This window comes from Gadus macrocephalus, chromosome 6 (genome assembly GCF_031168955.1).
Source record: "Gadus macrocephalus chromosome 6, ASM3116895v1".
Lineage (NCBI taxonomy): Eukaryota > Metazoa > Chordata > Actinopteri > Gadiformes > Gadidae > Gadus > Gadus macrocephalus.
The window spans coordinates 26,104,823-26,116,532 of NC_082387.1; the positions used below are offsets into that span (position 1 = coordinate 26,104,823).

Genomic DNA, 11,710 nt, shown 5'->3' on the forward strand with positions numbered 1-11,710 from the left:
TATTCGCAGGCTACAGCAATAAGTAATTCGGAACATTGCTATTAATAACGGATGTTTTACTGGACACACCTTCTGTTCAACCTAAGATGGTGAAGAAACCGGTATCAGTCGATTGATCCATGATGAATGCAACAATTGCCTCGCAACTGGCTGTTTATATCTAGCCGGTGCCATGTTTGGGGGTGTGTCTGTGCCGTACAGCATTTTCAAAACTACAATCTGACTACATTTCCGCGATATCATTCGCTACTTCCGCTGCGTCACATCCGGATTGTGTCGGTCCGAACAGAGCAAGTTGCATATGCGCTTTTTCCTTGGAGAGGCGACATGGGGCAATGACACACCCACCAAACGACCCAGAAATGGTTGCAGAACCATCAGAATAACTCTCAACCAGCATAATTAATGTAATTTTGGCTAAAAAAGTTGCATAGTGGGCCTTTAAGTGTGTGAGCGCCTTTTTCTTGACCTGCAAACCAAATTTACCCACGGATATGAATAAAGCTACCTTGAACCTTGAACTCTGTGGCAGCCAAACTCCTCTGAAGATTCCATGCTATGCTTTTTTAGGGTTAATAATTGCATTTGGGGGTACTACTCGAATAATTCTCACACTGAACTTTTCTGCAGAACCAATTTCAGCGTCTTTCAAAAACGGTCTGATTTGTATCATGTGTATGCATCATGTGATTGGTCGAACGCTTTGCGTGAGTGTCGGCAACCCCACCCCCCCCTCGTATAGTCGACTTCTCCACTTCAGCGCCGCCCATACACTGCACACAGTCACAGTCTCTGCACACAATTATTACCTAAGTAAAGTTTAAGCGCAAACGTTCTGTTTCATGCACCTTTATTGAGGGGCGTCGGTGGGCGCGAATACTCCCCCTGGCTCCAACTTTGCTCCAAATTTTCTATTTAAGCAGACGTAAAACAGGTATGCATAACATAAGTCATAAACAGTCTAAAGCAAAGGGAAAAGTTAAAAAAAAAGCACAAGATGAGCACTTTAAGCAAGAACCAAAGACAAATTTGATATGATTTCTGTATTTATTTTGAAAATGAATGAAATGAAATAGAAAATTATATGTTGTCGAGCTTTTAAGAAGCACGAAGCGCTTAAACCTTCCAGCTAATAAGAGGTTTTGGATGCAGTTAAAAGATGTAGCAGTAGAGGGCGCCGGATATCACTGGTCCATCATCCGATCTGCCCCGAAGTGACAGTTATCGAAGAGCAGGCTGTAGTCGGAGCCGCCAGCCCTGACAAAATCACCCACCGTCTTGGTCCCCCTGAAATCTTTTGTTTCCAAAATCTAGACACATGAAACATAATTTGAAATGTTTTAAGACATTTTTTCTTTTTCTTAGGAAATACAAAAAAACACAGAGACCATGAAGATCAACAGCAGTGGTGTCCAGACTAATGCAGTGGGTGTGGCAGGTTTAATTAATCAGCTCGAATAACCCTAGCCCATCATGTATTGGGGGGCAGGTCCTCCCCTGGCCCCCCATGGACACGCCCCTGAATAAATAAACACTTTTAGGGCTTCTCACCTGCCAGGAAGTGCTCATGTGTCTGGCGTCCACCACCACGGTCTGAGAACTGATGCCAAAACCGTCTCCCTTATGGACCAACCATGTGGACCCGTCACGCAACGTCACCCTGGAGAGGGAAACGGTATGAGAACGTCCACCAGAGGGCAGCATTTAATTAATCTTTACCAAACTTGAAGAATATTAAACTCGGGTAAAATAATTCAGAGAAAATAGAAAATAATAAAAATAACTCTTTGATATCCGTTCTATTTTGTCCAACTGTAATGCATAATTATAGCAAGGATAATGTATTCAGGATCACATTTTGTAAGGTTATTGAACTTAATCTATAATTCTTTAATGCAAGAAACCAAAACGGCACAGCTATTTAAAGGAAAAAAACAAAAGTTCGATTATTTCCTCTGAAAACCATTAACCATGGTCCACAGTGCACACCTATACATTATTGTAACAGTTGCATTGGGTGATCTGAGTTGATTGCGTGCGAGGACTGTGCTCGAGTTAAGTGGAACTGACTTCACTCCTGAGTGGCTGAGGGGTCCTAACTGGAAGCTCATGCTCCCCAGCGGTCTCCTCATCCTGACAGCCCGATGGACCGGCGAGTTGTAAAGTCGGTTCAGGTCTGACGCATTGGAGAGATCGAAGCTGTAGGATCTGGCGCCCTCTGCAGGACCGAAACAGCGACAGCAGAAACATTGTTCAAACTACTAGAGATATTACGTAGCTCTGTACCCAGGGAGTTTCATCTCTCCCTCTGGGGGGCTAGGGTCACGGGGGTGTCATATGGCCTGTTAAAGACCTTTGATTAATGGCTATTCAAAGCTATTTAAAACTTAATTGAATTGTACACAACTACACTTTTTTATATTAAAGGGGACTTATTATACTACCAGGTGTGAGTGTGATTAGCCATTACAAGCCGCTTTGAAAATGTGCAGCTTCTGACATCACAGGTGGGTGTGTCCACCTAGATGTGTGACGGATAGATAAGCAAAGTTTGATACAGTCCACTGGGTAGGCTGGTAGACTGATCTATCCAGCACACATCTAGGTGGACACGCCCACCTGTGATGTCAGAAGCTGCACATTTTCAAAACGGCTTGTAATGGCTAATCACAGTCAAACCTGGTGGTATAATATGTCCCCTTTAAACATGGCCCTCATCATGCATATAGGTTTAATTTGATCTCTATATCCTGTGGGAACCACACATATTGATGCCCATTTCCAGAATTGGCAACTTAATAAAAGGACTCACCCCCAAAGGAAGACTCCACCACAAGGCCCAGCTCTGCCAGGAGAGCAGCAACGATCAGGGTTTGAACAGAAAACATCTTTCCTCTGTTCTGACTCAACTCTCCCTCTTCAGATGTTGTCGAGCCCATCCTTTATAAAACTGTTAGCCCGCCCATCAGGAAACATCCTCCCCTTGAACATCCAATGAGCAGCCTGCCTTTTTTCTCCCTTCCAACTTTCCAGGTTGTTGTTGACTGTGACGAAACTTTCGGTTTCAGTTCACCAAACCTCAAACATCCCCTTCAAACCATTCCAAGTGTTCTGCCTTTATAAAGCATGAGACACCACACGTACCTAAATGTTGTAATATCTCACCTTGATGTTGTAAGTGTAGGCCTACTTGTGTATTTTACATGTTGACATGAATCATTTCTTTCATGCATTTGTTCGATAAGTTGTTTTTCAGAGGGTCAACAGGGTAGGGATGATGTCATTTTGGATTCTCCCCCAACAAGAAAACCGATGCCCAGATGGAGAGCTCTTTGCTCCATACACACCCCTCCAGAACTTCCCCAAAAACACAACCACGTTTTTAATAACAACTATGGACTGGTAAACATCACTTTGTGTTCTCTGAGGCAGTGTGTGAACACCATGTACTGGGGGTAACCATGACTACCCAGTGTTATGAAGGCCCTGTACTGGCCTGGGATGATGACTTCATCTTGGAAATTCCAGAAAGCCATTGCTCAAGACAGGTCAATACATTTCATATTCCCTTTTATCATTCAGGTGTTCAGCAGCATTTATCCAAATGGCTTTCAGTGATTTAGATGACAGCAGTGAGAGGAAGTGCGACTGCACCTCCCTGCAGCTGCCCAGTCGCCTTTTCCCTTTAGAATTCCACATGGTCGTTTTAAGTGCTTCAACTGTGTAGCGTGTAATTTCATGCTCACAGAAAAAGTATTCACACATCCCATAACAAGCAGGATATGCAAAGTAAAGGGAAGAATTACCTGCTTATCCACTTCCATTGTGTATTTGCTGACGTACCCTTGTGGGCTACTTTACGTGGGCAAAACTAAGCGGCAACTATAAACCAGAATCTTTGAGCACAAATGCGCAATAAGAAAGAATGACGTAAACTCATCAGTCGCATTAGAGTTGGTCAATCGGCTTCCAAGAAGGGGGGACGTGAGATTAGCCTCCTACACAGAGAGGCTTGGTATATATTTAATTTTAACGCCTGCATCCCGAATGGGATGAATGAAGATTTGTCACTAAGTTTTTTCTCATAAATATAATGTATGATCATTTGTACGTTGCATATATGTAATTTATTCTCATCAATGGACTGTCTTAAGTAGTGACAATGATCATGTTTGGACTGGACAATTTTAATGCCATTGTTTCTGTTGGGGGGTTTGTTAATGGGTGTGGTTATTTAAGACTGTTACATGGTTAAACACTGAAGAAGGCACACGCCAAAACGCCAGTGCAAATAAAAGTGGATTCATACATAGTCCCGCACCCTCCTACTTTACTTGATCTGACTGTTCAGGCCAGCACTCTTCAATACAAATTGAGTGAAGCCTGCTCCTATCCTGACTCACGATGCGATATTTAGATCCATGTGTATATGGAGGTGGTCAGCCTTAACAGACATCTTTATTGAGTCATGTCGATTATCACGATAAAAAGATCGATGCTTTCATGAAGACTAATGCATAATGATGTCAATAGATTGTAGCCAATAGACGGTAGCCATTAGCCAGGAGCCAATAGACGGTAGCCATTAGCCAGGAGCCAATAGACGGCAGCCATTCCTACATGAGCAGCCCGTCATGGTACTTCGTCCATCATTGTGATTGGTTGATACAGTAGACTACCGACTTTATGGCCGGTAACCTCAGTGCTACTGTATGAAGGTACTGACCGTTTGATGGAAAGCTGTTCCATCAAAAACAAACTCAAGTTAAAGTATATCAGCGGGACTCTGCCCCTGGTCCCCAGGGGCAGAGCGTTAGCCACCAGCGCTCTCCACGCTCTCTTCCCCACGGAGGTCGCAAACTTGAAATGGTTGGAGGATATACATGAGAGTACAATAGACACGATATCAATGCGCTTAAAACCTACATTATGGTTCACTGGAAACAAACATCGGAAGGAATTGGACCCTGGTATCCAACAGTGCTCGCCACTGCACCAGCGAAGCAGGGACAATGATACCTGAACGTGAGTGGTAAAATGGATTTATTCGCAGGCTAGAGCAATAAGTAATTCAGAACATTGATATTAATAACGGTTGCTTTAGTGAGCACATCTTAATTGATTCAGTCTCTGAAACAAGCACTCTGTGGCAGCCAAACTCCTTTAAAGATCCCATGTCATGCTTTTTAGCGTTGATAATTACCTTTGGGGGTACTACTCGAAGAGGGTTACATGGCTGTGTGTTAGAAATACCCCTTATTATTCTCACACTGTACATTTCTGCAAAACAAATTTCAGCATCTTTCAAAAAGCGGTCTGACTGTAATGTCCCTTTAAAGCCCCCCTCCCGAGAAGCCCAGTCTGCGGTGATTGGACGAACGCTTTGCGCGTGTCTGTCGGCAAATTCACCCCCCCGAGAAGTCGACGTCGTCACTTCAGCACCACCCACTGTTACCCCCGATGTTTTATTCGATACATTTCGACAGTGTTACCCCTTATGGGTTTTTCATGACGACAGATAAAACACGACAGTGTTAACCTTTACGTTTCATTTGATAAAAACAACAGTGTTACCCCTTATGTTTTTTTCCCGTGATGACAACGTGTTATCCCTTATATTTTATTTGACAAGGACACTTTTTTTTCATGACGACCAATAAAAAAACGACAGTGTTACCCCTTATGTTTTTTTTCATGACGACCAAAGAAAAACAACAGTGTCACCACTCATGTTTCATTTGATAAAAACGACAGTGTTACCCCTCATGTTTCATTTGATAAAAACGACAGTGTTACCCCTTATGTTTATTTCATGATGGCCGATAACAGCTGACAGAGGTACCCAAGTCAACATTTCTGCGGGGATCCGAACCTGTGCTGTATAGAGTGTTAACCTCCGAACTTATCAATTCCCCATCACGACACAGAATAAAGTCATCACAATGGTTATACTTGACTTTATAAATCGCATTAAATAGAAATAAGAGTGTTCAAACAGAGGACATCAACCGGACATGAACCCCGGTCTCCTGGGGGTTAGGCAGAGTACACTCCACTGCACCACTGAGGCGATAACAATGCACAATAATCAATCATCAATAAAGAGGATATACATGACATTAAAATGTATGTGTGTATTTCAATTATTTCCCTTATGTTTTTTTTTTCATGACGACCAATAAAAAACGACAGTGTTACCCCTTATATTTTATTTGACAAAGACAACAGTGTTACCCTTTATGTTTTTTTTCATGACGACCAATAAAAAACAACAGTGTTACCCCTTTTTTTTTTTTTCATGACGATCAATAAAAAACAACAGTGTTACCCCTTATTTTTTTTTTCATGACGACCAATAAAAAAACGACAGTGTTACCCCTTATGGTTTTTTTCATGACGACCAATAAAAAACGAGTGTCACCTCTTATATTTAATTTGACAAAGACAACAGTGTTACCCCTTCTGTTTTTTTTCATGATGACCAATAAAAAACAACAGTGTTACCCCTTATGTTTTTTTTCATGACGACCAATAAAAAACAACAGTGTTACCCCTTATGTTTTTTTTCATGACGACCAATAAAAAACAACAGTGTTTCCCCTTATGTTTTTTTTCATGACGACCAGTAAAAAACAACAGTGTTAACCCTTATGTTTTTTTTCATGACGACCAATAAAAAACGACAGTGTTACCCCTTATGGTTTTTTTCATGACGACCAAAGAAAAACAACAGTGTTACCCCTTATGGTTTTTTTTATGACGACCAAAGAAAAACGACAGTGTCACCCCTCATGTTTCATTTGATAAAAACGAAAGTGTTACCCCTTATGTTTTTTTCCCGTGATGACTGATGAAAAACAACGTGTTATCCCTTATATTTTATTTGACAAGGACACTTTTTTTTCATGACGACCAATAAAAAAACGACAGTGTCACCACTCATGTTTCATTTGATAAAAACGACAGTGTTACTCCCTATGTTTTAATGGATAAATATCGACAGTATTACCCCTTATGTTTTTTTAATGACGACCGATAAAAAACGACAGTGTTACCCCTTATGTTTTTATCATAACGACCGATAAAAAACGACAGTGTTACCCCTTATGTTTCATTTGATAAAAACGACAGTGTTACTCCCTATGTTTTAATGGATAAATATCGACAGTATTACCCCTTATGTTTTTTTAATGACGACCGATAAAAAACGACAGTGTTACCCCTTATGTTTTTTTCATGACGACCGATAAAAAACGACAGTGTTACCCCTTATGTTTCATTTGATAAAAACGACAGTTTTATTTGATAAATATCGACAGTGTTACCCCTTATGTTTATTTTCATGACGGCCGATAGAAAACAACAGTGTTACACCTCATGTTTTTTCCATGTTGACCAATAAAAAATGACAGTGGTACCCCAGTCAACATTTTTGCGGGGATCCTAACCTGAGCTGTTTTGAGTGTTAACCTCCAAACGTATCAATGCACCATCAAGACACAGAATAATGTAAACACAATGGTTATACTTGACTTTATAACTCGCATGAAATAGAAATAAGAGACTTCCAGCAGTGGACTTCAACCTGACTTGAACCCCGGTCTCCAGGGGGTTAGGCAGAGTGCACCCCACTGCACCACTGAGGCAATACCAAAAAACAATAATCAATCATCAATAAAGAGGATATAGAATAATGTATGTGTGTATTTCTATTATTTCCCTTATGTTTATTTCCATGACGGCCGATAAAAAACAACAGTGTAACCCCTTATTTTTTTTTTGACAAAGACAACAGTGTACTCTTATGTTTTTTTTAATGACGACCAATAAAAAACGACAGAGTTACCCCTTATATTTTATTTCATGACGACCAATAAAAAACAACAGTGTAACCCCTTCTGTTTTTTTTCATGAAGACCAATAAAAAACAACAGTGTTACCCCTTATGTTTTTTTTCATGACGACCAATAAAAAACAACAGTCTCATCTCATTTTCATCTCATTTTCTTCCGCTTATCCGGGGTCGGGTCGCGGGGGGAGCAGCTCAAGCAGGGGGCCCCAGACTTCCCTTTCCCGGGCCACATTGACCAACTCTGACGGGGGGATCCCGAGGCGTTCCCAGGCCAGTGTTGAGATATAATCTCTCCACCTAGTCCTGGGTCTTCCCCGAGGTCTCCTCCCCACTGGACGGGCCTGAAACACCTCCCAAGGAAGGCGCCCAGTGGGCATCCTTACCAGATGCCCGAACCACCTCAGCTGACTCCTTTCTAAGTAAAGGAGCAGCGGCTCTAATCCGAGTTCCTCACGGATGGCTGAGCTTCTCACCCTATCCCTAAGGGAGACGCCAACCACCCTTCTGAGAAAACTCATCTCGGCCGCTTGTACCCGCGATCTCGTCCTTTCGGTCATCACCCAGCCCTCATGACCATAGGTGAGGATAGGAACGAAGATCGACCGGTAGATCGAGAGCTTTGCCTTGCGGCTCAGCTCTCTTTTCGTTACAACGGTGCGGTAAAGCGAACGCAATACCGCCCCCGCTGCTCCGATTCTCCGGCCAATCTCACGTTCCATAGTACCCTCACTCGCGAAACAGACCCCGAGGTACTTGAACTCCTTCACTTGGGCTAAGGACTCATTTCCTACCCGGAGTAAGCAATCCATCGGTTTCCTGCTAAGAGTCATGGCCTCAGATTTAGCGGTGCTGATCCTCATCCCAGCCGCTTCACACTCGGCCACCAGCCGATCCAGTGAGTGCTGAAGGTCACAGGCCGATGATCCCATGAGGACCACATCATCTGCAAAAAGCAGTGACGAGATCCTCAGACCACCGAACTGCAACCCCTCCCCACCACGACTACGCCTCGATATCCTGTCCATGTATATCACAAACAGGATTGGTGACAAGGCGCAGCCCTGGCGGAGCCCAGCACCCACCGAGAACGAAACTGACTGGCTGCCGAGGACGCGAACACAGCTCTCGCTTTGGGAGTACAGGGATTGGATGGCCCTGAGGATAGACCCCCTTATCCCATACTCCCGCAGCACCTCCCACAGTTTCTCCCGGGGGACCCGGTCATACGCCTTCTCCAGATCCACAAAACACATGTAGACCGGATGGGCATACTCCCAGGCCCCCTCCAGGCTCCTTGCGCGAGTGAAGAGCTAGTCCGTAGTTCCACGTCCGGGGCGAAAACCGCATTGTTCCTCTTCAATCTGAGGTTCGACGATCGGCCGAACCCTCCTTTCCAGCACCTTGGAGTAGACTTTACCAGGGAGGCTGAGAAGTGTGATACCCCGGTAATTGGCACACACTCTCTGGTCCCCCTTTTTGAACAGGGGAACCACCACCCCGGTTTGCCACTCCTTTGGCACTGTACCCGACTCCCACGCGATGTTGAATAGGCGTGTCAACCATGACAGCCCCTCAACACCCAGAGCCTTTAGCATTTCTGGCTGGATCTCATCAATCCCTGGGGCTTTGCCACTGCGGAGATGTTTGACTACCTCAGTGACCTCCACCAGGGAAATTGACGACGAAACACCATCAACCTCGAGCTCTGCCTCCAACATAGAGGGCGTGTTATTCGGATTCAGGAGTTCCTCAAAGTGTTCCTTCCAACGTCCGACGACCTCCTCAGTTGAGGTCAACAGAGTCCCATCCTTACTGTACACAGCTTGGACAGTTCCCCGTTTCCCCCTCCTGAGGTGCCGGATAGTCTTCCAGAAACACTTTGGTGCCGACCGAAAGTCCTTCTCCATGGCCTCTCCGAACTTCTCCCACACCCGCTGCTTAGCCTCCGACACGGCAGCAGCTGCAGCCCTTCGGGCCTGTCGGTACCCTGCAACCGAGTCAGGAGTCCTCCAGGATATCATATCCCGGAAGGCCTCCTTCTTCAATCGGACGGCTTCCCTGACCACCGGTGTCCACCACGGTGTCCGAGGGTTACTGCCCCTTGAGGAGCCTAAGACCCTGAGGCCACAGCTAGCCACCGCAGCTTCAGCAATGGAGGCTTTGAACACCGCCCACTCCGGCTCAATGCCCCCAACCTCCACAGGAATGCTAGAAAAACTCCGCCGGAGGTGTGAGTTGAAGATACCTAGGACGGGGGCCTCCTCCAGACGTTCCCAGTTCACCCGCACTACGCGTTTGGGCTTACCAGGTCTATCCGGAAATTTCCCCCATTCCCTGATCCAACTCACAACCAGATGGTGGTCGGTTGACAGTTCCGCCCCTCTCTTTACCCGAGTGTCCAAAACATGCGGCCTCAGATCAGATGACACGATCACAAAATCGATCATTGATCTTCGGCCTAGGGTACTCTGGTACCAGGTACACTTATGAGCACCCTTATGTTCGAACATGGTGTTTGTTATGGATAATCCATGACTAGCACAGAAGTCCAATAACAAACGACCGCTCGGGTTTAGATCAGGGAGGCCGTTCCTCCCCACTACGCCTCTCTAGGTGTCTCCATCGTTGCCCACGTGGGCGTTGAAGTCACCCAGCAGAACTACGGAGTCCCCAACTGGAGCCCCATACAGGACTCCATTCAGGGTCTCCAAGAAGGCCGAGTACTCTGAGCTGCTGTTTGGTGCATACACACAAACAACAGTCAGAGTTTTCCCCCCTACAACCCTTAGGCGCAGGGAGGCGACCCTCTCGTCTACCGGGGTAAACTCCAACACCGCGGCGCTCAGCCGGGGATTTATGAGTATCCCCACACCCGCCCGGCGCCTCACGCCCTTGGCAACTCCGGAGAAGAATAGAGTCCAACCCTTATCCAGGAGTACGGTACCAGAGCTGAGACTGTGCGTGGAGGTAAGCCCCACCAGATCTAACTGGTAGCGCTCCACCTCCCTCACAAGCTCCGGTTCCTTTCCCCACAGCGAGGTGAAGTTCCACGTCCCCAGAGCCAGCTTCTGCCGCCCGGGTCTGGTCCGTCGAGACCCCTGACCTTCGCTGCCACCCATGTGGCTGCGCACCCGACCCCAACGGGTCTTCCCACAGGTGGTGGGCCCATGAGATGAAGAGAGGGGGGGTGCCACGTAGTTTGTTCGGGCTGTGCCCGACCGGGCTCCGTGGCAAACCAAAGAAAAACGACAGTGTCACCCCTCATGTTTCATTTGATAAAAACGACAGTGTTTTATTGGATAAATATCGACAGTGTTACCCCTTATGTTTATTTTCATGACGGCCGATAAAAACAACAGTGTTACACCTCATGTTTTTTCCATGTTGACCAATAAAAAATGACAGTGGTACTCCAGTCAACATTTTTGCGGGGATCCTAACCTGAGCTGTTTAGAGTGTTAACCTCCAAACTTATCAATGCACCATCAAGACGCCGAATAATGTAATCACAATGGTTATACTTGACTTTATAATTCGCATGAAATAGAAATAAGAGACTTCCAGCAGTGGACATCAACCTGACTTGAACCCCGGTCTCCAGGGGGTTAGGCAGAGTGCACTCCACTGCACCACTGAGGCGATGACAAAACACCATAATCAATCATCAATAAAGAGGATATACATGACATTAAAATGTATGTGTGTATTTCTATTATTTCCTATTTCTATTATTTCCATCTATTATTTATATGTTTTTTTTCATGACGACCAATAAAAAACGAGTGTTACCCCTTATGTTTTTTTCATGACGACTGATAAAAAACAACAGTGTTACCCCTTATATTTTATTTGATAAAG

The 11,710-nt window shown here is 45.0% G+C and overlaps 1 protein-coding gene across 1 annotated transcript; it reads right to left on the reverse strand.

Moving 5' to 3' along the window:
• Positions 1 to 1,028: 1,028 nt before the first annotated feature.
• Positions 1,029 to 2,974, reverse strand: LOC132460183 (uncharacterized). The gene is made up of 4 exons (XM_060055243.1): positions 2,813 to 2,974; positions 2,071 to 2,218; positions 1,552 to 1,660; positions 1,029 to 1,310 (listed from the first exon to the last, which is right to left on the reverse strand). The coding sequence occupies exons 1-4, from the start codon at positions 2,937 to 2,939 to the stop codon at positions 1,185 to 1,187; spliced, it is 510 nt and encodes a 169-aa protein (XP_059911226.1). The 5' UTR covers positions 2,940 to 2,974; the 3' UTR covers positions 1,029 to 1,184.
• Between the last annotated feature and the right edge of the window lie 8,736 nt (positions 2,975 to 11,710).

What these genes read in the sequence shown, in the direction of transcription:
- LOC132460183 (XM_060055243.1), bottom strand. Translation starts at nt 2,939, where the DNA reads ATGGGCTCGACAACATCTGAAGAGGGAGAGTTGAGTCAGAACAGAGGA. An exon ending in GGTGGAGTCTTCCTTTGGGG is followed by an intron (nt 2,219 to 2,812) that starts GTGAGTCCTTTT and finishes TCGGTCCTGCAG; the next exon opens with AGGGCGCCAGATCCTACAGC. An exon ending in ACATGAGCACTTCCTGGCAG is followed by an intron (nt 1,311 to 1,551) that starts GTGAGAAGCCCT and finishes TCATGTGTCTAG; the next exon opens with ATTTTGGAAACAAAAGATTT.